This window comes from Elephas maximus, chromosome 11 (genome assembly GCF_024166365.1).
Source record: "Elephas maximus indicus isolate mEleMax1 chromosome 11, mEleMax1 primary haplotype, whole genome shotgun sequence".
In the NCBI taxonomy this organism is placed as follows: domain Eukaryota; kingdom Metazoa; phylum Chordata; class Mammalia; order Proboscidea; family Elephantidae; genus Elephas; species Elephas maximus.
Genome location: NC_064829.1, coordinates 114686890 through 114711809, shown reverse-complemented (window position 1 = coordinate 114711809; position 24920 = coordinate 114686890). Strand labels below are relative to the sequence as shown.

Here is a 24920-nt window from a genome sequence, read left to right as displayed (position 1 = left end):
AGAAGACTCCATTGCTCCAATTCCCCTGTACAAAGGTGGGAGAGCCCGCCCCAGGTGCCCATGGGCAACCAGGGCCCTCTGTAACAGCCCTGCTACCCCGGCGGAGAGCTCCGACCCAGAAAGAGCACCCATGGAGCAGATGTAGAAGAGTGTAACTGACCTCACAGTTCACTCCCAGTTCCGGGCGATGGCCTCGCCTAACTGTTGAGGCCGACAGGCTTCCTGGGCTCAGGATGGATATGGATGGAGGTGGGTGCCCCCAGCACCATATAAATGAGAAGACCATGTCTCCAAACATTGACGGACTTTATTATGGGGGATTCCCACCTGGGACCCCCCCTTAAATAAAAAAGTGCATAGAAAAAGAAGGGGTTTAGAAACCTTTGTACAGTATCTACATCCGGGGCCCCCAGGACAGGAAGGGGGCAACAGCTAGGTGGGCTACAGGGTGAAGGCAGGGCCCGTCACCTGTGGGCCCACATCCACCCTGAACACGGGGGTAGGGGTGAGATGCTCTAGGCGGGACTAAGGAGCCTCCCGACCCCAGGCTGAAGAGCAGGAGGCAGAGACCCGCGCTTCAGTTAAGGAAGCGCCGGCAGCGCTTGGCGCCGCAGTTACAGGGCAGCTTGTTGCTGGCGTCCTCGATGGGGAACTTGTAGTCGTAGGTCAGCTCCTCACCACGCAGGATGCGGCGCAGGGCGAAGATGACGATGTGCTTCTGGCCCTCCACGTGGATGACCCGAGAGAAGCAGTTGGGCTCACAGGAGTGGTTGATGAAGCGGGCGGCGTTACCGTGCATCGTGGCGTCCACCACGTCGAAGTCATCCATGCGGAACATGTAGCACCCGATGCCCTACGGGGATGGGCAGGGAAGTCAGGGCTCCTCCCCATGGGCCCCGTGCTGCACCCACCTCACTCCCGGGGCCCAGGGGAGCCCACCTTCCCGTCGTAGAACTTCTCCCGCTTGTCAGTCAGCACAGAGCGGATAACGATGCCCGAGTACTCGATGACCATCTCCCCAGCATCGATGTTGCGCTTACAAAACAGGCCCCGCCCGTGGATGGCCGACCTGCAGGGGAGGGTGCCAGGGGGAACTCAGGGGGCCGGGGGATGGAACCCAGGCAGCCCCACACCAGGGTGCCTATCCATCCACCCAAGGGGCATCTCCCCCCCAACCCCACTCACCTGTAGACCCCCACGGCCTCCTTTGACGTTTTCTTGAGGTGGCGAAAGCGCATGGCCATGGGTAGCTCCAGGCTGGTGGCACGTCTGGGGCAGGGAATGGCAGTGTCACACAGGCTGACACCCAGGAATGACTGCTCTCTTGCTCCTGGCCTCCGTCTCCAGGACTCTCCCGGGCCACCGCCAGCGTCCCAGCCTACCCTCCGTACCTGGTGGACCTGAGCTGCACCTCGTCCTCTTCCTCATCACAGGTAGCCCCCTCAGGGAGCACTCGGTGCTGAGAAGCCAGGAAGTTGAACATGTCAAAGGTGCACTTCCTGCAGGGGGAAGAGAAAGGACAGGAGGTTCACAGCTATTCTTTCAGAGAGGTGCTGGCTCCCCATTCTCCGCCCTTGGCCTTCCTGCTGGCAGCAAGGGAGGAACATGGCTGCTGTTGAAGACACAGCAAAAGGAGAAACGGCTGTTCATGCCTCTCGAGTCCGGAGCGGTCTGGTGTCGTCTCCCAGGGCTTCAGTGTCCAAAACATATGGAACGACTGCACCCTCGAGAGCTCCCCCGGGCCCCCAGGCCCCCGGACCCCACAGCAGCCCCAGCGCTCACCGAAGATAGACCTCAGCCCGGGCAGCCCCGTGGGGGTTGAGGGGCGGCTCCTCCTGGCCCTCTCCCTGCTGGTGGTAGCGGAACTTGTAGTGCTGGCAGCGCTGGGCCCCGGGCAGCTGCTCCGCCAGGAAGATGACGGCGTCGTGGTGGATGCCCAGCAGCCTGGCCCCGCTCATTCCTGGGGGGAGCCCAAGGTAAGGACGCCGTTCCGTGGGGACCCCCCGGCCCTGGCGGAATCGGCCCAGACCCCCCACTTACCACTGAAAGAGAGATGTCTGAGCCGGGCATGCCCTCGGGCCTCCTGCACTTTCTCAATCAGAGTTCTCCACGCCCCTGCGGAGAAGGTGGAGCGGAGTCAGGATGCTGCGACACCGGCCCTCCCCGTCCATGCCACCGCCGTCGCCATGGCCGCAGACTCACCCTCTAAGCTCTCTGCCTCCACGCTGAACCCGTCCTCGCTGCTGATCTCGAAGCGCAGGTGCGGGCCGGCCCGTTTCGGGGCCTGGTTTTCTTTGTCCTCTGGGGATGGAGGCTCCTCCTCAGAGCTTGAAGCCTCACCTGGTCCCAGGGAGCATGTCAGAGGAGGTGGGGATCACCCTTCCTGGACTCAAAGCCTCTCTCCCCAGGCCCCCACTGCCCTCCCAGTGGACAACACTCTCCCTTCCTCTCCAGGCACAAGCATAGACACTGGGGTCTGACGGCCCTCCTCCTGCTCCATTTGCCACTGAACCCTGCAGAACAGACATTACTTTCCTAAGGGGTCAGCTGAGCAGCTCCAGGGGGCCTGGAGTGCTGTGGCTCTGCCATGGCTCACTCAGACCCAGTTTGCCGTAAACGCCCAGCCACCCCGTCCTTCTAGCTCTCACACAAAAGAAAAAGTACTAAAGGATTATACTTGCACACGTATTTAATACATAGTACATTTCTGTAAGTGCTACGAATATATTGTTCTATAGGTACGTGTTACAGAATCACACATGCTGTACGTTACGAGCCATTTAAGGCACTTCTCAAGGGTTAATTCTGACTAGGTAGGCATTTTGTTTTGTTCACGGGCTTTGGATTCATTCATTTGCATGTCCAACAAATGTTTTCTGACCCAAGTCCCTGCCCTTGTGGAGTTTACATTCTAGTTGGGGGAAAAAACAATAAACAAATACATAGAGTCAGATGAAGGTGGAAAACGCAGGGGACAAAAGAAGCTGGGAAGAGCGACGTGTGTGGCAGAAAAGCCAAGAAGTGAATGAGACGGCAGAGTCACTGGCATGCAGGTATGTAAGTGGGTGGGTGGCGAGTCCTGCTGGCTGCCTGTGGTTACTTGTGGGTGACAGTGGAAATGGGTCTCCATTATCTAGAGCTAGAAGAAAGCGAGGAGCCCCTGGGTAATGCAAATGGTTAACACACTTGACTGCTAACCAAAAGGTTGGAGGTTCGAGTCCACTCAGAGGCGCCTTGGAAGGAAGGCCTGGAGATCTACTTCTGAAAAATCACCCACTGAAAACCCTGTGGCGCGGTTCCGTTCTGACGCACGTGGCGTCGCTGTGAGGCACAGTCGACCTGACTGGCAACTGGTACTGGTAATTTAAATTGAAGGAGAAAGAAAAGTTTTTTTTGCCATTTCCAAAGTTGTCTATCACAGCGTTATTTATAATTTTAGAAAACCGGAGGGGCTGTCCAAACACACCAAAGTTAAAAGAGTGAAGCGTGTGCACGTGCATGCTCAAGGTGCTGGGGGGCCTTGCTGGAAGGCGGACCCTAGAGAGCCAAGGCCGAGAAGTGAGAGGAAGTTAGCCAAACGCCTTGGGGAAGTTAGCCAAACGCCTTGGGAAGACTGCTCACGGCACAGGGAATGGCCAGTGCGAAGGCCCTGGGGCAAGAGCAGTCTAGTGGATTCAAGAAATGCAGAAAGGCCATAGTGGATGGAATGAGATGAACCAGGAGCAGAAGAGGACAGTGAGATAACAGGACGTGGGGGGCAGTGATCACGAAGGACCCTGTGGGCTGTGGTGAGGGGTGTGAGAGTGCAGGGGGAACCAGCGAAAGGCTCAGAGCTGAGGAGGGTCCTGATCTGACTCAGGTGTTAACAGGACCCCACCGGCTTCCTGTGGGAACAGAGCATGAGGGCAGAGGAGGAGCAGGGAGACCAGGGAGGAGGCTGCGATGGAACCCAGGAGGGAGAGGGTGCAGTAGGCGATGAAGGAGTGGCCAGATTCTGAAGAGATTTAAGACAGGGCAAACAGGACTTGCCGATGTAGCAGATGTGGGCATAAGGAAAAGAAGGAAGGAGACCACAGACATCTCTGAAGTGTGGGGCCTGAGCAACTAGGAGATGAGGGTAGGGGAGGAACACGTTTAGGAGGAAGGTCCAGGAGCCCAGTTTACGACACCCTGAGTTTGTGATGCTCTTAGAACCCCCCTCCATGTGCCACTGGTAGAGATGTCAAGCAGGCAGCAGGAGGTGGGAGCCTGGAGCTCAGGACAGGTCTAGGCTGGAGACAGACATCTGGGGACTATCAGAACAGAGATGGGGTTTAGAGCCATGTAGCTAGAAGAGAATACCTGGGGAGTGAGTGAGGGCTGAGAGCCAAGGCCAGGGTCCCCAGGCACTGAGGAGGGGCCACCAGAGGGGAAAGGAGAGTGTGGGGTCCTGGAGGCCGGCAAGGAAATGCTTCTCAGAGGGAGGGCTCAGTTGCACCAAATGCGGCTGCTGGCTCAAGCACGGCCTGACCTTTGTATTTGGTCATATAAAGGCCATTAGGGACTTGAGCAGTTTGGGTGGAGTGGGAGGAACATAAGCTTAGATGGAAGTTTCCTAAACGCCTTGCTCTGGGAACCACTGGTGGCAGAACACAGGGGATGGTGGTGTTCTGAGCACACTCTGGGAGAGCCGGGACTCATGCGGTCACACACCCCACACTTCTGGGCCCACCTGCCCACACATCCCCCACCCCTAGTAGAAACTGCAAATCTGGCTCTTGCTGTGTGACCCTAGTCTCCAGGTCTCGGTGCTGCAGAGTTGACCCCTAACAACTTCTTCGACCTCCTCTCAGCCTCTCCCTCACCTCCGTCCTGCTCCCTGAGCAGACAGAGGACTGACAAGGGACCTTCCCCAGGCACTTTCTCATAGCACTCATTCCGGCCTGCGGTGAACTTCCTAGTGCACCTAGTGGTATGATCCCTAGGGGCAGGAACTTGTCCATCATGGTCACCACCATATCCTCACACCACCATGCTCCACTTCCATGCTCAGCAGCTGAGCTCCATACCATAAGATCCAGCCTCTGGCTGCCCCACGACCAGCTCACTTGGCTGCAGTCGACCCCCCCTCCTGCCACCCTCAGCACCCACAACCTGAACAGAACCCTCCCGTCAGCACAGAACTTCGCTTCAGTGTCACCGATCCCGTCAAAGTCACACCGAATGCCCCCACCCTGCGTACTGATGTCATTGCTAACACACTTACCTTGCTTCCTTCCCTCCGTCTTGGGGGTCTGTTGCCCACCACGCTCCTCCACCTCCCTGTCCATCCACAGCCCCCGCCCACCGGCTTTGCGGCCTCAGCCCTCACCAGACCCTCCAGGCTGCTGTTCCCTCTCCTCCCCCCTTTCTGTGCTCGGCTTTTCGGCGAGGCTCCTGTGCATGTCTTGTTCTGACTTCACCGCTCTGTCTTCAGTTCTGGACTCTGGCAACAACACTCTCTCCTTCCTGCACCCCTGCCCACACCAGGTCCCGATCCTGGATCCCACCTGCCAGGCCCCTTTCAGTGGCAGTCAGGACTGATGAATGCACTCTTTCTCTGGGACGCTACTGTCTTCTAACTTGTTTTCCCACAGTTCCTGCCCCTCCTCTGGCTCCTGTGTGGACTCCATCCTCTCTGGCTGCTCCCCAGAACTTCACCCTCGGTTTTACGACGTCCCTCTGACCTTGGCCTCCCTGGGTTCTTGGGCACCCTGCATAAAACACCTACAGAGGCCCTCTCCCACTGAGCTGAGATTCCACCTACTCCTGTGTCTGCCACAAGGTTGAAGTTCCCCGAGGGCAGCTGTTTAAACAGCCCCCAGCCTCAGGGGGGTTCGCACCCAGTCTGCGCAAAGCTCTTTGAAATGGATCGATCCTGTAGCTGCCAAACAGCTAGCTGAATCCAGCACAGGGAAGGGGGCAGCAAGGGTGGGCTGGCTCCTACCTGAGTAGTGGTGCCACTGAGAGTCAAGCAGCAAGTCGGGGGGGCCGTCAGGGACCCGAGGGGGACCGCTGTCTGGAGGTGGCAGTAGAGAGGGCCGCTCCTGGAGGGGCCTGTGAGGACAGACCCATCAGCAAGAGGAAAGGCAAGAAGGGACAGAGGTCCCGGGGCCTTCAGAGATGGGAACTGGCCACTCACCCAGGGCTTTCCTCTCCAGTGGGCTCCCCAGGGTCATCCAGGTCAAAAACACCACGAACTGTAGGGGTTTTCATTCTCACCCGGCTAAATCTATGGGGAACCATGAGGTTGAACTACCTCTTCCCTTCTTCCCACCACCCTTGGCTGCCTCCCCAGGCTCAGCACACTCACTTACCCGCTGCTACTAAGCCCTGGAAGCTGGGGGGTACTCTCCAAGGACTCTCCGCCATCGTCCAGTCGGGGAGTCTTGCTTGGGGGTGGTGCTGACGGGGAACGGCCAGAGAAAGTGGACACTCTCTTGATACGGATGGCCTGGCGGGGTGGGCTAGGGGGTCCGCTGCTCAACACCAGCGTCAGGGGAGGGGGAGGGGGAGGGGGAGCAGGGCGAACCACCCCTACCCCGACCACGGGCAGCACACTCAGCAGGGGGCCAGGGGGCAGAGTCCAAGAGGTGGGGGGTGTGGAGGGAATGGGAGGGGGCAGGGGTGGCTGTTTCACCGGGGACGGAACAGGTTCGCCCTCCCCGGCCATCTTCACAAACACTTGCCCCAGCTTGTTGACAAGGATGATTTTGGATGTGGCCGGTTTGGGGGGCTCAGGGGCAGGGCCGAGGCTCAACACTCGGACCCCTGGGGCTCCAGGGAGCCAGGCAAACGTCCGGGTGGGGTCAGCTGGGCTGGGGGGCAGGCCCTGGGGGGGCTGGCTGCCATTGGCCAGGGGAGGTGGTGGGGGAAGTGGCTCCTCTCTGGGGCCAGCGCCCCCTTCCCCAGGTCCTCCTAGATTCTTCAATACGAAATCCACGATTTCTGATGGCAAGTCCTCAGGAGGTCGGGCCCTGTCCCCTGCAGCCCTGATGACCCCAGCCCGGCCCACTCCTGGCCCCGAAGGGGGAGGCCCCTGGCCCCGAGGCTGCTGCACTGCCTCAGCCTCGCTGTCTGTGCCGTCGTCCACTCCATCCAGCTGGTCGATGCGGGGGGTTCCAGGGAGGGCACCAGGGGCCAGGGCTGGGCCAGACACCACAGTTACAGGGAAGTGGACGTAGTGGGTGTTAGGGCCAGCCTCCTCCTCTGAGCTGTCCCCCAGCCCCCCGTGACTGCCCCCCACTGCCCCTGCAGCCACAATCTCTTCCTGGAAGGGCTCAGTCCCCAGCAGGCTGGCTGCAAAGTCCAGGTCAGCAGCACTCAGTCCTGACACCACCTCCATGTCCTCAAAGTCTGGGCCCAGGTCTTCGGTGGGTGGCGGAGGAGATGTGGCTGGGCCAGGGGGAGCCAGCTCCCCTGAGGTAGGTGTGAGGGCTGTAATGACTGAGGTAGGAGGGGGCACCCTGAGCTGAGGGGAAATTCTGAGGGGAGAAGAGGCCCGCCGAGATGGTGGCAGCCTCGGGGTCAGGGGACTGGGTCGACGGGAGCGTCTGGGAGGAGCTGGGAAGTCTGGGTCTCCCACTGTAGGGATGTGGTGGGTCAGAGAAGATGGACTTCCTGTGGATCCAAGGGTCAGGGTCAGTGTCAGCCAGGAGCTGCTGCCTCACCCACCCCTCCCTCCCCTGGGCGCTCCCAGGTGCTCACCAGGAGAGGGCAGAGGTCCAAAGGAGACACCCCCTAAGGGCCTCCGGGATGGTGAGTAGTTGGGCACTTTGATTCGCGCCCCCGAGAAAGAGCGGGGGGCCAGAGGAAGGGCGCTGCTTGGATCTGAGCGAAGCGGGGGGTCCAGGTTCTGAACAAGCGAGTGATGGTCAGGAGCCCCAGGAGTCAGGGTATCTGTATCTGCCGGGGGGGTCTCATGATCTTGGGGCTCTAAAGAGGCAAGAGAACTGCATCAGAGGCAACAGATTCTTCCATCGAAGCCTCTTGTCACATGAGGCCAAATGAGCCTTCTCTGCCACTGATCCTGACCTGGTTCACGCACACATCGTCAGTCATCACCCAGGCTCCACGCCCTGCCCCTCCAGGGCATCTACGAAACCTGCACCAGCCTGGGGCCAGGATGCCCTGCGACAACCCCACCTCAGCCGTCCTGTCACCTCCCCTTCCTGGCCGGCTGTCAGGGCTGCTGTCGCTCTCTCACTGGCTCAGCCTCACACAGCGCATTGCCCACTCCAGCACGGCCAGTCCGACCACTTCTGACTTGCTCTGCGCAGCCCTGCCACATCCAGCACGCCCGCCCCATTGTGGTGTTTCAGGCTCCCCATCTGCTGGTTCCACCCAGCCTCTGCAAGGTAAACGTAGCCTCCTCTCACGCTCCCTTGTTTCTAGTCAGGGCAGGTACAGCCTCTTCCCTCTGCACCTTGTGTCATGCCCCAACCTGGAATCGCCCTTCCCCGCAAACACAGTCCCAACCTTCTGCTGTGTGGCTCACGATGACCTCGCCTCTCTCTTCACTAATCTCCAAGCCTAACTTTCCTCTACAACACCCAGTTCTCAGCTACACGTTGTAAGGACACCAGCTGGGAACCAAGCAGATGCAGGTTCAAATCTTGGCGCCACCACTATGTTACCTGGCTCCACTATGTTTGTCATACTGAAGTGTAGCTTGTACCTTCTTCAGAGGGCTGAGAAGTACGTTACATGTATATGGAGCCCCAAGTCAGGCAGTCACACATGTTCACGTCACCACCCCTAAAAGCAGGTCCCATGGCGCTGTCCCCTCCTCACTTCCTCTGAGATGCTGAGCACAGCCCTTAGCATGTAACTAGCAGCCAACAAGCTATCTGTTATTGCCACTACAACAAGTGAAATGCTGGCGGGCAAGCTGGAGTTAGTTTAGGAGAGAAGGGTAAGTGGGGAGAGTGGCATTTGGGGAAAAAAGAAGGGACCAAGGCTGCACCTGAGGAAGGGGTGGGGCTGTGCACAATGGTCTGGTTCTCCTCTGCTGCCTCCAGGTGCACCGGCTCTTCCTGCGGCCCCCACGGCCGGTACTCCAGAATTCGGCACCGATACCAGCAGCGCCGCCGAGCATCCACTGTGCTCCAGTACAGCCGGGAGCACCTGGTGGGGGTGGGGGACACGTGGTGGAGCAGGAGGGTCACCACCTGGAAGATGGGATCCGGCCCTGGAGCCCCCCAACCCCGTCGAGTACCCCTGGACTGCTCACTGGTAGCCAATGGGGAAGAGCCGTCCCTCACAGTCTGAGAGGTCAGAAAGAGTTCCCAGGGAGTCGATTCGGATGGAGCCTGTGGTGCAGAGAATAGGTCAGCAGGGCTGGGGCCAGGCGGCTCAGGAAGATCACAGCAGAGAGCAGGTGGCTTACCGATGAGCACGTTGATGGCATCAGGTTCAAGCCCCGTCAAAAACTTTCGCTTGAAGTTGATGCCCTCAAAATCCACGTAGACTCGGCGGAGAACGTCAAAACCATCAGGGGTCACGATCTCCTGGGAGGTTAGTGGCGAATGGGGGTTGCTGGATTGGTGGGGAACGAAGGGGAGGCAAGGGAAAGGCTCTGTAGGCAGGGACTGAACAGTCAGGGACGTGGCCTAGAAGACTCTGGGAAGACACGGGTGGAGGAAAGCACTGAGGAGCAGCAGGGCCAGGCCTGAGGGAGCATGGGGGGCCCTGAGGGCAGGTGAGCATCCCCAGGAGATCGGGGCACCGAAGGGGAAAAGAGTAGGCAACGGGGAGCTGTCCCCCCACGGTTCTGGCCCACCTTGCCATCGAGCAGGTCTGTGTGCTTCTGGCAGAAAACTTTCTTGTCATCCTGGAAGATGCAGTCGCTGGCCCGGGCACACATGAAGTGGAAGTTGCTGAGGCAGGAGGACAGACAGCAGCCCACCGTGGCTCCAGGCTTCAGGCAGAGCTCACAGCGCTGCGGGTGGAAGGGGCTGCTGAGGGGAGAAGCCAATGACCGGGGCCAGGGTCTGACGCTCACCATCGCTGGCCCTGACGCGCTGCTCGGGCCCCGTCTAGCCCAGCACCTCGCACAGTGAAGGCACTCACCAAACCTAGCCTCTTCCCCAAACGCCAGGCGCGTATCACAGCTATCTCAGATTTTCTGAACCACGAGTACCGTAGTAACAAGAAACTTACTGAGTCATTCGAATTTACCATCTCTCACGCTGTCCTAACGCGGAACCTGTATTATTTCATTTAATCCTCGGGACTGTCCCACATGGTAGGCACCTCCATCACCCCACGTACAGACGGAGAGCTTGAGGCACTCTACCGTGCCTGGCCCAGGCCCCATACCGTTGGGTGGGGGAATTCCAACCCAGGCAACGTCTCACCTCACGGGGACGCAGTAAGAACTAGAGGCCATACTGTACGGAAAGCACCCGGCACAGGGTCAATCGACAGGAAATCTTCCAACTTTTAGTCTCCCAGGCTTCAGGCCCAGCTTATGGCCACAGGGCACAAATAGGAAAAAAGCCGCCATCACTGCAGTGCCAGCATTCTGCGACAACCAGCAGTGAAAGGATGGGCCCCAGCAGAGAATGTGAAATGAGAGCCGTCTCCATGGCGGAGGGCCCGCTGGCCCAAGACTGAGGGCTGCCCACCTCTCAGGTGCATGCCCTCACCATCTGCCTCCCTCGGGCCACAGCGGCGTGCACATTCTTGAGGGAGCCGTCGTTCTCCTCAAACACTTCAGCTGACCAAATGGCACAGTTGACGTGTGTCCACTCGTTCTGCCCGATATACAGAAGCCGCCCCGCCTCCTAGGGGTAGCAGGAGGGTGGTGTGAACGGGAGGCTCCGGAGCTAGGCCCCGCCCCTGGGACTTGCTGGAACGGCCCTCACCTTAGAGTCTGCGTCCCCGAACTTGAGGCAGAGTGCACACTGACGGGGGTCCTCCAGGTGTGAGAAAGCAGCCGCATCCTTGCCCTGGAACGCTGGAAAAGACACGGGAAGGGAAGTATGAGGATCAGAACCTGGAGCCTGGCCCACGGACTGAGGGGCCCTGGCCCTCAGTCCCCACTCCCCAATACCTGCTGAGGGGCCCCCTGGAGGCTGCCCCGATTCTGGGGTCTCTGGTTCCTGCTGCCTCCACTGCGCATAGACGTGGTCCAGGGACGGGGGCAACACCGCATTGGGAAGGACCCCGCTGTGAACAGTAAGAGTCGGCATCTGTCACACCTAACCGGGGAGGCTGGGCTTGGTCCTGCCCACAGTACCAGCCTGAGTGTGCCAGGACACCTCTGGCCTGTCGGCATGTGGAATTTCTTCAGTCCCCCAAGCAAGCCAAGCCCTCTCATACCACCTATGACACGTGAAACGCCGCTTCTCATGCCAGGATACTCTTCCTCCGCATCTCAGCTTGGATGTCGCCTCTTCCAGAGAAGACTTCCCTGGCTTCAGGCTCAGGCAGGTGTCTCCCCTTGGGCTTCCCCATCATCACCCTGACCATGCGTGCGGGTCACCAGTGCCTGCCCAGCCCCCCAAACGTGAGCTCTTCAAGCACAGAGCCCACCCCGACTTGCTCACTACCATGTCCCCAACACTGCCTTGCACAAAGCAGAAACACAGCGAGCGTTAACAGCCTGCGAACCTCGAATTCTGGGAGTCTCACCCTGGTTCCGCCACCCTCCTGTCCAGCCTTTAGGCCCTAACTCCTCCTTCTCTGTTCTCGGCCCAGCTTACTTGCTGGATTCCCGGACATCCTTGCCTTTGCCCTGGTTCCCTGGTTCCCCTCCTGCTACTCAGCCTTGCTCACTTTGGCAGCCGGGTACTCCGTCGCCAGTACTTTGGGTCGTGGGCGTCGAACCAGCCAAACGCAGACTCTAGCAGCTGAGGAGTGGGTTAACAGAACGAGAAGAATTGACTTCCTCGGAAAAATTGGCAAGGGCAAAATCCCCCCAACACACCGCCCAAACCACTCTGTAGGCGCCCCCAAAGAGCTCACTTTCAGCAGAAGCCCCTTCATCTGGCTGCCAGCCCTGCGCTCTGGGGTCTCTCCTTCTTCCGAGTGTCTCATCAGGATGCCCACCATGTCCTCCATGAAGCTGTGCTGTAAGGGGGTTTTGTCAGGGCCTGAGCCTCCCACTCCCTGCCCCCTCCTCCTGGTACCCACCTGCTCCTCCCTGGGGCCCACTCACCACGGACTTGTAGTGACCTTCCTCAAAGCGCTGACTCACGGCTTGCAGACCACAGGGCCCTGGGTGCCGTTGCTTCCCATCCTGCCCACACTGCAATGGCGGGGGAATCAGTAGGGCTAGTGCTGGACCCAGCCCCACCCGCCCCTGCCTCCGGAGCTCTTCAGACCTGGGTGCACAGTAGCAGGGGGCCTGCCACCTTGGAGCTCAGCAGGCCCTGGAGCACTTGGCGCAGGCCCCCCCGTAGGGCCCCGTGCAGAGCCTCCCGCCACCGGGGGTGTGTGGCCCCAGCACACGGTCCGCAGGTGTACAGCACTGAATCCGGCAGCCCTGACAGGATCTCATAGTCCTCATCTGGGAGAGCAGAGAGGGAGAGGAGAAGGCGGCTAAGGCGGTACGAGGACTTCTAACTGCCCTTGGACTACCAAGGACCCCCGGCCACCTGTTCTCTAAGAGCAGGAGAAGGACAGGGCAGCCTGCTTCTGTAAAGATTATAGCCTTGGGAACCAGAGCAGTTCTACTCTGTCCTTCAGGGTTGCTTTAAGTTAGCATTGGCTCAGCGGCAGTGGGGTGGTGCTACTCTGGGGGGCGGGCAGGGACCTGCACAGGCGGAACCACCCACCAACCTGAGAGCCCCTCGCATTTGGCGTGCACCCAGTGGTCACACTGTGCACACTGCATCATCTTGCTCTCGTAGTCATTGTCCTCGTAGCAGCGCGTGCAAATCGGGCAGTAGTTTCCTGGACAAAAAGGCAGAAGGCAGAGCCCAAGGGGCTGCGGTTACCACCTGCCCCTGAGAGGCCCTCGACTGCTTCGAGGACGGCCTCCAGGATGCCCTCATCTTGGATCCTCAGCATTCCCCAGAAGATGGGGGAGGGCAGTGCCTCTTCTCCAGCTCTGCAGCCCCCAGTGCCTCATGGAGAACGGGGCCTAAGTGTGCTGCCACGATGAGTGAGAAAAACCTGGGTTTTTAAACCACTCAGTAGAGAGTTAAGTCCCAGGAGGTGCCTCAGGGACCACCAAGAGGATGGGGCCCTGCGCCTCCATTCCCACTGTCCTTGGGGTAGCTCTGCGCCTGTTTTACAGGTAGGTGGGTTTCTGTGCAAAAGGACCTTGGAAAGGAAGAAAAGGTTCTGTGACTAGGGGGTGGGAAGTCGTTAGAAAATTATCTCTTCTAACTGCCTGTCTGGGAACCTATCCCCCTCCACCATGGCCCCGAGGTCCAGTCCCCCTGTCAGGTCCCCACCTTTCTCATAGAGCTGGGTGCACCTGGGGCAGAGGCTGTAGTCTCCAGACCACTCGACGTCCCAGTTCTTGCCTGGAGTCGCCCCACAGCTCTTACAACGCACACAGGCTGAGCAGATCTGGGGAGCAAGGTGACGTTAGGAGAGAGCCAGACGCTAGGCTGGAGGGATATGAGGGGGTAGGTGGGCCAGGAGGAGGGGTGGCAGCCGACAGGACCCAGATGAGGAAGGACAAGCAAAAAGGGGAGAGACTTGTAAAAGTGTGAGGACACGTGAGGAAAACGAAAAGGAGGAGATGAGAAAAACAGGAGGCTGGAGGACTGGGGCAAGGGGCTTGCAAGAAGGAGTGGGGAAGAGTGGAGATGAGGCTGGAGCAGGGGTCCTAGCCAAGGACTGTGAAACCGTGGCAAACAACTCCTTCGTACGAGTTCCGTGTAAGATTTTGAGGAGGAAATATTACGTTTTATCAAATTTTCAAAGGGACTCCCAAACCGCCTCCGTCACGAAAGCCTTGGCCTAGAGCAAGTCCAGGGATGGGGGTGGCATTACTCAGAGCCCCAGTGCAAGGGTGTGGGCCCCGTCTCTTACCCAGTGGCGCCGTTTGCGGGTGGCCCGGGTTGGGTAGCTGGGCCCCAGGCAGGCCGGGTGGTAAGCGTGGCGGCAGCGCTCACACTCCAAGAGGTGCTGTTGGGTGACAGAGAAAAATGGCAATGGGAAACCGTATCGGCACAGGGATGCCCCTCCCCTCCACGCCTCCACCCACCCCAGGCTGGCCCCTGCGCCCAAACCTTGGTGCCTCGGCCTTTGCGCCCACAGACGTGGCAGAACTTGCAGCGGCGGCAGCACCAGGTATCATGGTGCTGAGGCAGGGGCCGCTCGGCCTCGTCCAGGCAGAACGGATGGAAAGGGTCACAGCAGACTTGGCAGAACACCAGCTGGGGGCGGGGGGAGGAAATGGTGGGCACGGTGTGACATCAGAAGGCCAGGGGATGGGACCCTCTGAGGGCAAGAAATCAGGTGGCAAGGGCCAATGGGGACTTGGGAGTTTGTGAAAACAGGCAGAGATTTCACCTCATGCAGGCCTTTGCTGGCACAGAGCAAGCACACCATCGGCGGTCCCCCTGGCACGGAGGTGAGCACGCTCAGGCCACCCATCAGCCACACGTTCTCCAGGTCACAATCCTCCTGTGGAAAGAGGACATAGGACGAAAGCGCAGCCAGGGACACAAGCTGGACCCGTCCTCAAAGCCCTGGCTCCTCTGACGCAGTCCATCAGTCTCCTCTGACCACAGTCCTCCACGTCATACCTTAAAATCCACACGGACTCGATGCACGCCGTCAGGGGACTTCTGTTTTCCAGTCCAGCCATTGGGAAAAGAAGCAAAGGGACCAGGAGCCAAAGCATCCTACAGGAGGATGGAAGTGGTGGTCGGAAGGCTGCAAGCCCACCTTCTGTAGGTTCCCCGCTGCCTTCTCCCCACAACGCAGGCCGGCCGTACCCCTCAGGGCCTCAACTCTGGCGTGGACAGGCCATGGCACTCAGGTGTACCCGATGCCCTGACTTGCCAGGTAGCTCCTGGAAGACGGGGGCCTTGCCTTACACAGGACCTGGGGGTTCGTAGTGCGGGGCCATGCTGACCTTGTCCAGGCGCCTTCGGGCCTTGAGCTGTACGACAGGCTGCAGGGTGGGTTTGCGAGGGCGGCTCTGCTCCTCAGGCTCTGGCACTGGCAGCTCTAGGCAGGACCCATCAGCAGTGAGGGCCCTTACCTGCCCTGCCCCGTCCACCTCTTCTTCTGCTACCCCGTTCGAGTATCACTCAGACTCCCAAACCTTTCTAACTAACAAAGACCCACTAGAACGAGTCTTAGACCTTGGCCAGTAAAGTCCCTGAAAGCCTCACACCTATTCTCTGCTCACCCCAAAGCCCACTCCTCTTCTGCCGCCAGCCACCTTCTCTATCAGACTGACCAGCCGAGGTCTGGCAGCCCCAACCCTTCCACAGACATGCGACTGACTTCTTAGTAGTGGAAGCAATAAGCAACTCGCACCATTCTCTCGGGGGGTCCGACGCCGGGGAGCAGGGGGACCCCCGGGCTCCGAGTCGTCCGAGTCCTCGAAGATATCATAGGAGGGTCGCTGTTTGACGCAGCGCCGGGCTGACTTGCGCTGCAGTAGGAGGGAGTCCTGCTCCTCGGGCCCTGGGGGGGCCACCACCTCCTCCCGGGGCCCCCCAGATCCCGCCCCCCGGCGTAGGCCTGGAGGACCAGGGGAGGCCTCAGGAGATTCATCGGAATCCCAGGGCAACAGCGTCTTCACTATCGTCCGGCCTGTGGGAACAGGGGACTTAGTGGGATTCGAGCTCAGTCAAGGACAGAAGCAAAGTAGGGGTGGAGAAAAGCCAGGAAAAAAGTGGCGCAAAAGCAAACAACCACGGGAGAGGCACAAAAACACATCACAGGGAAGAAAAAAGGACAACAGCAGTAAGCTGCAGATACGGGAGCAGAGGGAAGCAAAGGGGGTTTCCTCGCACCACGCATCTAAGCTAGGTTACCTTTCTTCGCCAGCCGCTCCATCTTCCGAGCCTCTATCTTGTCACACTTCCGGTATCTGGGGAGGGGAGAGGCACGTCACCAGGGTAGGGGACTGGTGGTCTGGGGGGAAAGAGGGAGCTCTCCACAAGAATGCCAGTCCCACTGCTCTGACTGGGCACAAGGGCCGCGGGGGGAGTCTTGGGTGCTGACAACCTCGGTGGGAGCAGAGGCTGTGCCCCAGTTACTCACACGCAGCACTGTTTCTTGGTGTTGGGGCCCCCAAACTTGGGCTTGTCCAGGCAGTTGACACAGGCCCCACAGTCCTGCACGCGCAGGCAGCCCCGGCAGTGCCCACACCGCGCCATCCGCATCTTCTTGCCGTGGTGGGAGGGCAGCGGGCGCCGGGGTGTATGGGCCAGGGTCCCTCCAGACCCCACAGGCTCTGAGTCCCCCCCAGGCCCTGCTGACTCCACCTTTCCCCGCCGGGACCGTGATGGGACACTCTCAGTCTCAGAGGCTGATGACGTATCTGTTGCAGCAGACAGAGAGCAAGGCATAGAGCTACAAAGGCACCGATCCCATTCAATCAGCCCTCTGGCTCCCACTTTCCCACACTGGTCAGGTCCCAAGTGCCCCTAAATAAACCCATTTTAAGATCTTGCACTCCGATCCACTCGTCACCTAACCCCCAGTACCTGATTTGACTCCCTCTCTCTTAGGCGTTCACACCTGCTGCTCACCCCCAAACCTGACCCAGCTGCCAGGACTCCCCACAACATGCCCCCTACCCTCTGTGGCGAGGTCCTGCCGATCCCGGAGAGGGAGGGCACTGAGACGGGGGACGTCTTCGGGGACCATGGCCCGGGCCTGACCCAGAGCCACAGCAGCATGACGGCACACGTGTTTGATGCGGGGACCTTGCACGGGGGACTCGGGGCCCTGGGGGAGGAGAAACCAGGAACACATGTAGGGGGCTGCTGCTTGTGCTCCTCAGCCCTGTTCCTCCAACCAGGCTTCTTTTTAGGGGGGCTCTCCTCCCACTTCATACCGATAGTCTCTCTCTCTTAGCTTCCATCGATTCATCTTCAGACCTGACAGAACCTCTGTCTGGGATCTGCTTGACAGGCCCCACGACCTCCTCCATCTGCCCTCCAGGGCTTGGCTGGGGAAGGGGGCAATAAACAGGGTCAGGGGCTGGGAAGATGGGGGGAGGCAAAAAGTAGGCGGGAAGGGATGGGGTGAGGGAGGGAGCACAGGAGGCTGGGGGTGGGGCAGGACTGGCTCTGAGGGCACCCTGCAGTGTCGGAGGGTACCTAGCCGGGCGGGAGGTCACAGGCTTGCAGACAGCCAGCGCTGGGTGGACTAGATGCAGGAGCCCGGCCAAAAGCACCATGCTCACCGGCATCGATGACGCCACCTTCTGCTGCTGCTGCTGGTCGATCTTGAAGAGCTGCACCTTGGCTCTCTTGAGGAGGCTGAACATCTTCTCCTCCACCCCAGACAGCGGTAAGGAGCCCAGGCCCGGGATCCGAGCCTTTTCCAGTGGTGGCGGCAGCTGTGGCGGTAACGGTGGCAGCTGCTGTGGCTGCTGTGGCGGTAACGGTGGCAGCTGCTGTGGCTGCTGTGGCGGTGGTGCCTGGGGCAGCAGCTGAGCTTGCAAGGCCTGCGGGGGCTGCTGTAGCTGAGCCTGAGGTGGCTGCCCATTGCTCAGAGCTGGAGCCCCAGGAGGGGGCCCGTCGGCCTTAAGAGGAGTGGCGACCACAGGGGCAAAGCGAGGCAGGCTGAGGTGGTTGGTGCGGCCCACCGCCCGTGGCTCGGGCTCGGCTGGAGAGTCATCAGCAGGAGGCGGCTCTGGCTCAGGGGCTTCAGGAGTCCCAAGAGGAGGAGCAGCGAGCACCGATTCATAGATTTTCCGGTGGGCCTCGCTTGGGGTAAACTGAGGGGCGCGAAGGAGCAGGGGCCTTCGGGATGGGGTTATGGTGGCTGGGGGAGGGGGAGGGGCCGGGGGAGGGGCCGGAGGCGGCGGTGGCAGCTCCCTGGTCAGCGAGGTCCAGCGAAATGTGGGTTCCCTTAGGATCGACCGTCTCTTCTCAGGGAGTGGGACTGGGGCGGATGGGGGAGTTGGGGCCCGTGGTGGAGATGGGGCTGGTGCTGGTTCCTGAGGGGCCGGTGGGGAGACGGCAACGGGAGGTCGCGGACTAGGTGAGACCTCCACCTTTGGGGGTCTGGGGGGGTCTTCATCCATAAATCGCCGGGGTGTCTTGATCACACGGGAAGAGCGGGCACTCACCACAGGCATGATAAACTGCCGGATGTTCTTCAGGAAGGTGGTACTTTTGGGGGCCACAGTGGGACTGTCTTCCGGAGGGCCTCCTGGGGTGGTGCTGGGGGTTGGAGTAGGAAGGGAGGTACCCTCTGGCCCTGCCCGAGCAGCTTCCCGCTCTGCCCGCTGACTGGGAGTCAGGGGAGGACGGCCCCTCTTCCTGGAGCAGGTAGCTGGGACCACAGGAGATGGGGATTCTTCCCGTTCCTCAAGGGCAGGAGACGGAGGAGGGAGTAGTAGGGATGGGGGGGACAGTGGGGATGGCGGTGGGCAAAGTGGGGGTGGAGGAGATGCTGAGGGGGGCGGGAGGGGTGGAGGGGCTGGTGGGGTCAGCGGTGGTGACAGCAGCTTTGCCTCCTCCTTTTCCTGGGCTAGGACCATCTCTTCCTCAACCACAGCTCTGTCTTCCTTCTCCTCCTCCTCCTCCTTGTCTTTCTCTCCTTTCTCTTCCTCCTCCTCTTCTTCCTTCAGTCTCTGCTCCTTTTTCCAGCAGGGGTCCCCTTCCTGTCCAGATCCAACTCCTCCTTCAGGGGGTTCCTGCCAGCTTTCTCTCTGTTGATCTTGATCCTGACCTGATTCAGAGCCCAAGGATAACTGTCCCATCTTCACTTTTTTGGCTTTTGAAACAAACTTGATCACAAGGGGGAGCCCACCTCGGCCCCGGCCCCTGCCTCCACGGCCTCCTCGCCCAGACTGTCCTCCACGCTTGGGGGTCCCAGGACCTGGGCCTGGTCCCTCCTTGCACTTCCAGCTGCCAGTCCGGTATTTTACTGGAACCACAGGAGGTGGGGGCTCAGGTTTGGGGATTGTCACAGCTGCTTCTGCCACCACTACTGCTGGTGGCTTCTTCCTGCAGGGGCCTGCTGGCCTTCCTGGGGGCCGTCCCCGAGAACGACGGGGGGTGGAGGGCTCGCATGCCCGGTTCCGGGGGACTGGAGGTGCCTGTGCCCGCCGGAGAAGTTCAGTCAGTGCCTGCACCATTCGTTCCGTGCCCTCCTCACCCCGCTTCCGGGCAGGGGTCTTTGGGGGGGTGGGAGCCACATCTGCTAGGCGAGCAGGCAGAACGGGGGTCGTCTTATGCTTGCGGCCCCGGCCTCGGGGGGCTCGACCTAAAAGGAGAATAGGTGTGGGGAGATGGGTCAAGCTGGCCCTGCGACTGAGGAAGGTGCTCCAGGATGGCAGGGACTAAGTCTTACTTGTCTGTTTTCCCCACAGCCCAACCTAGCTCGGGCTCTGAACACAGAATGCAGTGGGGGACCGATGGAGGCTCTAGTGCCACAGGGGAGAGCTGACACTAAGAGCAAGAATGACGTTCCTGTAAAGCTATAGAGGTAGAGTTTCCCCATCACTCACCTCGCTGGGATCGGAGCGCAGAGCGCAGGGAACTGGGGGCCACATCTTCATCTGAATGAAAACCCTGAAACTCCTGATTTAGGGGACCAGGGGTGGAGGGGAGAAACAGCAGTCAGTGCCAAAGCCCTCGTTCCAGCTGGGACTCAGGTATCAAGGAATATTTCCAGTTTCCCCCTCAACAAACCTTTGCCTATTTACAAAGGAGTTAAAAGACTGAAAAATCAGAGGGAGTAGAGGCACAGGGTACTGCGAAACCCCCCACCACGGTGCCAGACCACCGCAGCACAGCTGTCAGCGGTTCACTGGCCCAGGATGGGGACAACAGTCTCCTCGGGCCAGGCAGTGGGCACCACACTCATATTCTAACTCAGAGAAAGCTGGGACCCCTGTTTATGCAGTCTCAGGTCAGAGTTTCTTCTGGAGCAAAGATGGAAATGGCTAGTAATCAGAGTGGGAGGGGGTGGGGGCGAGATGAGAAGCATCAAATGATTTACTGGATCAGGTGCTCCTCAGAGCCTTCAGGTGGTTCCTAACAGTTGGCCCTAAGTACCACAATCCACACCTTCCTGCTTTAACTAAGAGGCTGGGGGTTCGGTCCTGAGCTGAACCAGGGCGTCCGTCTCAGCCTTCACGCCAGCCCACGGCTGTGAGTGCCCCTTTAACCCACACGCCGGGAGGAAGCCCCCCGCCACTCTACTGTCTCTCCACCCAGTCAGGAGGGGAATTGCGACGCTGGTAAAACCAGAGTTATGTCAGAGGCGACGAGGCCGGGCTGGCAGCCTCCAGGTCAGGGCGCAGGCGACCCTGGGCTGGGTCCACGCTGCTGCTGTCAACCCCCAGAGCTCAGGCGTGCAACCCCCCTGCCTCCCGGCCCAAGCCTTCGCTGCCCTAGCTCTGCCGACCCGCCAGAAGGACCAGCCCAGGACCCTTCCGCAGGACCCGCCTCCGGCCCAAGTGACCGGCTGCAGCCAGGGCTTCTCTCCACTTCCACAGGCCCCTGCCACCAAGAGCTCCGTGCAGCCGACCTCCTGCCCTGCCCGTTCCAAGGACCGCGTCTCCCCGCAGGGGCCCTGAGCACCCCACCTCCCACAACGCCGCACGGGACCACCCCGAGCCCCGGAGCCCCTGGCCTCCGCCCCGCCCGGCGCCGGGGACACCTCCGACCGCCTCACCTCAACGTCGGACTCCCCGTCACTGCTCTCCTCCTCCGGCACCCAGCCCCGGCTCGGGCCCCAGCCCCGGCCCCGGCCCCGGCCCCGGCCCCGCTGAAGGCGCGGGCCGGCCCACAGGCGGCGGAGCCGGCGCAGGCCCCGGCGGAGCCCCAGCAAACGGAGCAGGGCCGTGTCCTCCCCGGGCTCGGCTCCGCCCGGCCCCGCCGTGCCGCCGCCGCGCCGCAGGGCTACCCGCACTCTCTCCGCCCCGCTGCCCCGTCCGCCGCGGCCCCCGCCCCCGCCGCAGCCCCGCGGCCGGCCTGGGAAGCGGCCCCGCGCGGAGCCAGGCCCGGGGCAACCGCCGCCGCCCGCCGCCGCCGCCATCTTGGCACCGTGAGAGGGGCCGGGGAGGCGGGGGGAGGGGCGGCCCGTGCGCAGGCCGGGGGGAGGGGAGGGAGCGGAGGGCGGGGCGGCCGCGGCTACTACAACAACCAGCGCCGCCCCGGGGCCGCGGAGCCGGAGGCTGGGCGGGCCACGCGCGGGGCACCACGGGAGCGGGAGTCCGCGGCCGGCCGGCCGACCGTCACTCAGCCCGCGCAGAGAAGTGCAGACCGCGCGTCGCGGCCAGCTGGGGCGAGGAGCGAGGCGCAGGGGCCTCCGGGAAATGTAGTCCAGCGGCCTCGCTCCTTCCGCCGGGACGAGGGGGCGAAAGCCAGGACCATGGAGTCCCGAGCAGGGCCTGGAAAGCCAGAGCCGGGGCCGCCGGAAGCTGTGGTCATCGCCCGGACTCCTCCTACTGCTCTTGCCGAGGCAAGTGGCCCGCACGGACTACCACTCCCAGAGTGCAGCAGGCCTCGTGCTGGGAGCCCTGGAGACGCTGGGAAATGGAGTTCGCGACTGCAGGAGGCGTGGGCCGGGGAAGAGGCGGCGGCCAAGGGATGGACTCAGCTCCAGACGCTGCCTGGCGGCCGGTCGGCACGACATGTAGGGAGATTCCGGGAGAGACAGCGCCTGGGGGGCCTTGTGCGCAGGAAGAGGAGGCGGTGGCCGAAAGCAGGGCGGAGCACGCGTCCCTCTGGAGCCTTGGGCCAGACGTGCCCGTGGGCCGTTGCTTGCTGTGAAAGGGGCTGTCACAGCCGCCCAGGGCCTGCTGCGAAGTCTGCCTGGACGCTGAGCCCTCGCAGCCCACTGCCTCCGGGAGAGAACGGGACTGGGACGCCCCGGGAGATGGAGAAGGTGGCCGTCGCGTTGGACAGCGGACGCACGGCCACCAGGGGCCGCTACAGGACAGGGGGCAAAGTCGCCCGCCACCCCACCCGGCGCGCACACACTTGAGTCTGGACTCGGTTTTCTTGTCCTGAGAGGAGGGCACAGGAAAGTCTTTATTGTGGACCCAGCAGAGTTGGCCTTTACTCGTGCAGACTTTCCGGCCCTCACCCAACTCCGGCTTTCTGGCCCAGGCTCCTGCGGCCCGCGGTCGTCCAGGAGAGGGCTCTAGGCGCCCTTCCTGCAGCGCTTCTGCAGCCAAATTCGCTAGACCGCCGCCGCGGTGCCCAGTCAGGAGCCAGGCTGGTCTGCTGGCCCACCTATCGTTCTTTCATTAGATTCTAGACTGAGGCCCAAGAGCTGCAGACACCCCATCAGGTAGTGGAGGAAGGGGGACTGCAGGGAGAGGGCGAGGCCCGGGATGGCCTGGAAGAGGAGGAATAGAGGAAGGTGGAGCGAATGGTCCATCCTGGTGGGAGCTGGCTGGGCGAGTGGCCGCGCATGTGAGCCTGCATGGAGGCCAGGCTGGGGCAGCCGGCCAGACACAGAGGGCAGCGGTAGGGCGCAGCCCCATGGGTCCGAAGATGCTTGGTCATGGCAGAGAAGTCCCGGGAGCGCTGAGGGCAGAGGCTACAGGAGAATGGTTTCTCACCTAGGACGGACAGAGGGGGAGCCCAGTGGAGAAGGGAAGACGGATGAAGGCTGGTCAAGCTACGCCATGCAGAAGCGGATGAGGGAGCCAGCAAACTGAAGTTGGGAAGGAAGCAGGCAACTCATGCAGGGCTGGATGCCCCTACCTGTGTGGACTCGGTAGTGTGTCTCCATCTGATGCTTGAGTGAAAACCTCTTTCCACAGACAGAGCAAGAATAGGGCCGAACGCGAGCAGGAGGGGGCGGGGGAGGATGTTGGTGAGATATGCGGCCCGCTTTGCCATTATGACCCACAGAGGTTGCAGTCGAGCCTGCGGGGACAGGAGTCAAAGGAGGGTGAGGCAGGGCACCCAGGCTGGGTCACAGGAACACCCAGGTAAAACATCAGGGGCTACAGCGGAGCTTAAGCCAAAGCATCCCCACCCTGTTCACCAGTGTGGTCCTGATCAGATGCTTCCATCTCCCCAGGGCTTAGCCGTGTGTGTGGGGGGGGGGGGTCCTGGGGGAGGGAATCTGGAAGGAGCAGAGTGAGGTGGGGGCCCTGCTGAGACTGGACTCTTAGAGCCTCTGCCCTGCCCGAGGAGAAACCACGTTATAGCATGTGTGCAGTGCAGTGAGGGGCTTACCTGGAGTGGGGCTGGAGGAGGCCAATAGGTTCTGGCTCCAGAGCCCTTTCTGGAGGTTCAGGGGCAGTGGGATCCTAGGAGGGGTGTGGGGGAAGAGTTACAGCCCTGGCAAAACCCGAGAGCCTCGCCATCCCTGGTCTCTTCCTGGGGAGAGAGGTGTCCTAGGACTTTCTCAGGGGCGGAGCTCTGAGCTTCCTGTCTCATCCCCTGCTCAGGAAATGTATAGAAGATATAAGAGGTGTGGTGCCCTTCCACCCATCACCTCTGCCTCTCCTAAGCCACTCCCTCCCGGCTCCTGAGACCTCCACTAAGCCCTTCACTCACCTCTGGTCCTGAGGCCAGACCTCCTGCCGGGATCCAGTGATGGGGGTGATGGGGGTGATGGGGGTGCTGGGGGAGAAGGGAGTGCCATATCTGGGCGGCAACAGCAGGATGCTCTGCAGGGCAGGCTGGCCCTCCCCCAACCAGGGGGCCTCAGCCCACCAGGGCCTGGGGACGATGCTGGCTTGGAGGGAACCTGGTTGGGGAAGGGGGCTAGGGGACTCCCACAGACTTTCCTCAGAGCTCCCTGGACTCTCCCTCAACCACACGACAGCTCCTGGCTTCCCATCTTCTTCCCCGTGGCCAACAGAGGATTGGCTGAGTTTCTCCTTTGATCTCATTTGTTTCCCATGACCCTCTCGCTTTGCCCCTGTCACCTCATGGCTCTCTCCTGGTGGCCAGTGCTTGTGCCGTGGTTCCTGTTCTCTCCCACCAGCTCTGAAAAACTCTGGCCTCTGCTTCTCTCCAGGGCCCCCCAGTTCCCTCTCAGAATCCCTTAGGGGTTTTTCTGGCTCCTCCTGATGTTTCTTCGGCCCTGGTTCCTGCTCCTCATTAGTCCTGTCCCTTCGAGCCCTTCTGCATGCTTCTTCCAGGGCCTGGACCCCCAGGGCTCTGGCCGCCTCCTCAAGGGCTCCCAGCTCCCCAGGGTGCAGCTCCACACTCTCCCCGTAAACAAACTGCAGAAGCTGGGCAAAAGTGGAAGGGCTGATGCCTTCTGCCAAAGCCCACCAGCCCCTGTGACCCAGCTGCTGGCTCACACCTGCTAGCACCAGGCTGTGGGCTGGAAACTCTTGGCTTCCCACAGTGATCAGGGTATCACATAGTGCCGGCCGGAGCCTGGCTGCCAGCCGTACCAGCCGATCAGAGGCGTAGGGGCTGGGCAGTCTCATGGGGGGTAGGGACATTGTGCCTTGTCTGGGTACCGATCTCAGTGGTTCTGAGAGGAAGGCCACAGTATGGGCTCCATGGTGGAAAAGGGAGGGAGGAACGGCATATTCTCAAGCCTGTGGAGGTGAGGGGAGAAAGAATGAGTTGCTGGTCCTGGATCAGAGCTCTTTGTCCTCAAATGGAGCAAATAAACCAGCCCTAGAGAAAAGCTGAACTTATCCAGAATCGTAACAGGGGTGGGGAGTGAAGAAATGGAAATTAGGCCAAATTTAGACTTAAAGAGCAAGGATCAGGCAGTCAACAAAAATACCAAGTAGCTGATTTAAGGCTCGAGTGTATGTGGGGTCTGCCAATTGACAATCTGGCTTAATGGATAGCAGACATTGA

General features: G+C 60.9%; 2 protein-coding genes across 3 annotated transcripts; both read right to left on the bottom strand.

Annotated features, from left to right (window-relative positions):
• Positions 1 to 197: 197 nt before the first annotated feature.
• On the bottom strand, positions 198 to 21180 carry KMT2B (lysine methyltransferase 2B). Of its 2 annotated transcripts, XM_049900583.1 has the most exons (37): positions 20803 to 21180; positions 19631 to 19703; positions 17354 to 19386; positions 17003 to 17116; positions 16743 to 16893; positions 16204 to 16483; positions 15975 to 16030; positions 15472 to 15750; positions 15062 to 15156; positions 14730 to 14828; positions 14494 to 14607; positions 14211 to 14357; positions 14011 to 14106; positions 13425 to 13542; positions 12805 to 12918; positions 12348 to 12532; positions 12182 to 12271; positions 11989 to 12093; positions 11800 to 11873; positions 11075 to 11190; positions 10887 to 10978; positions 10668 to 10805; positions 9800 to 9958; positions 9407 to 9527; positions 9251 to 9329; positions 8984 to 9144; positions 7726 to 7953; positions 6336 to 7638; positions 6161 to 6250; positions 5966 to 6075; positions 2203 to 2340; positions 2041 to 2115; positions 1783 to 1960; positions 1392 to 1499; positions 1186 to 1269; positions 940 to 1069; positions 198 to 853 (listed from the first exon to the last, which is right to left on the bottom strand). In XM_049900583.1, the coding sequence occupies exons 1-37, from the start codon at positions 21163 to 21165 to the stop codon at positions 578 to 580; spliced, it is 8172 nt and encodes a 2723-aa protein (XP_049756540.1). In that variant the 5' UTR covers positions 21166 to 21180; the 3' UTR covers positions 198 to 577. The 2 variants fall into 2 exon arrangements, with proteins under 2 accessions (XP_049756540.1, XP_049756542.1); XM_049900585.1 differs by lacking the exon at positions 6161 to 6250.
• A 1241-nt stretch (positions 21181 to 22421) lies between these two features.
• On the bottom strand, positions 22422 to 24550 carry ZBTB32 (zinc finger and BTB domain containing 32). Its single transcript, XM_049900586.1, has 4 exons — positions 23649 to 24550; positions 23325 to 23398; positions 22845 to 23009; positions 22422 to 22699 (listed from the first exon to the last, which is right to left on the bottom strand). Exons 1-4 carry the CDS (start codon positions 24548 to 24550, stop codon positions 22422 to 22424), a joined length of 1419 nt encoding a protein of 472 aa, XP_049756543.1.
• Between the last annotated feature and the right edge of the window lie 370 nt (positions 24551 to 24920).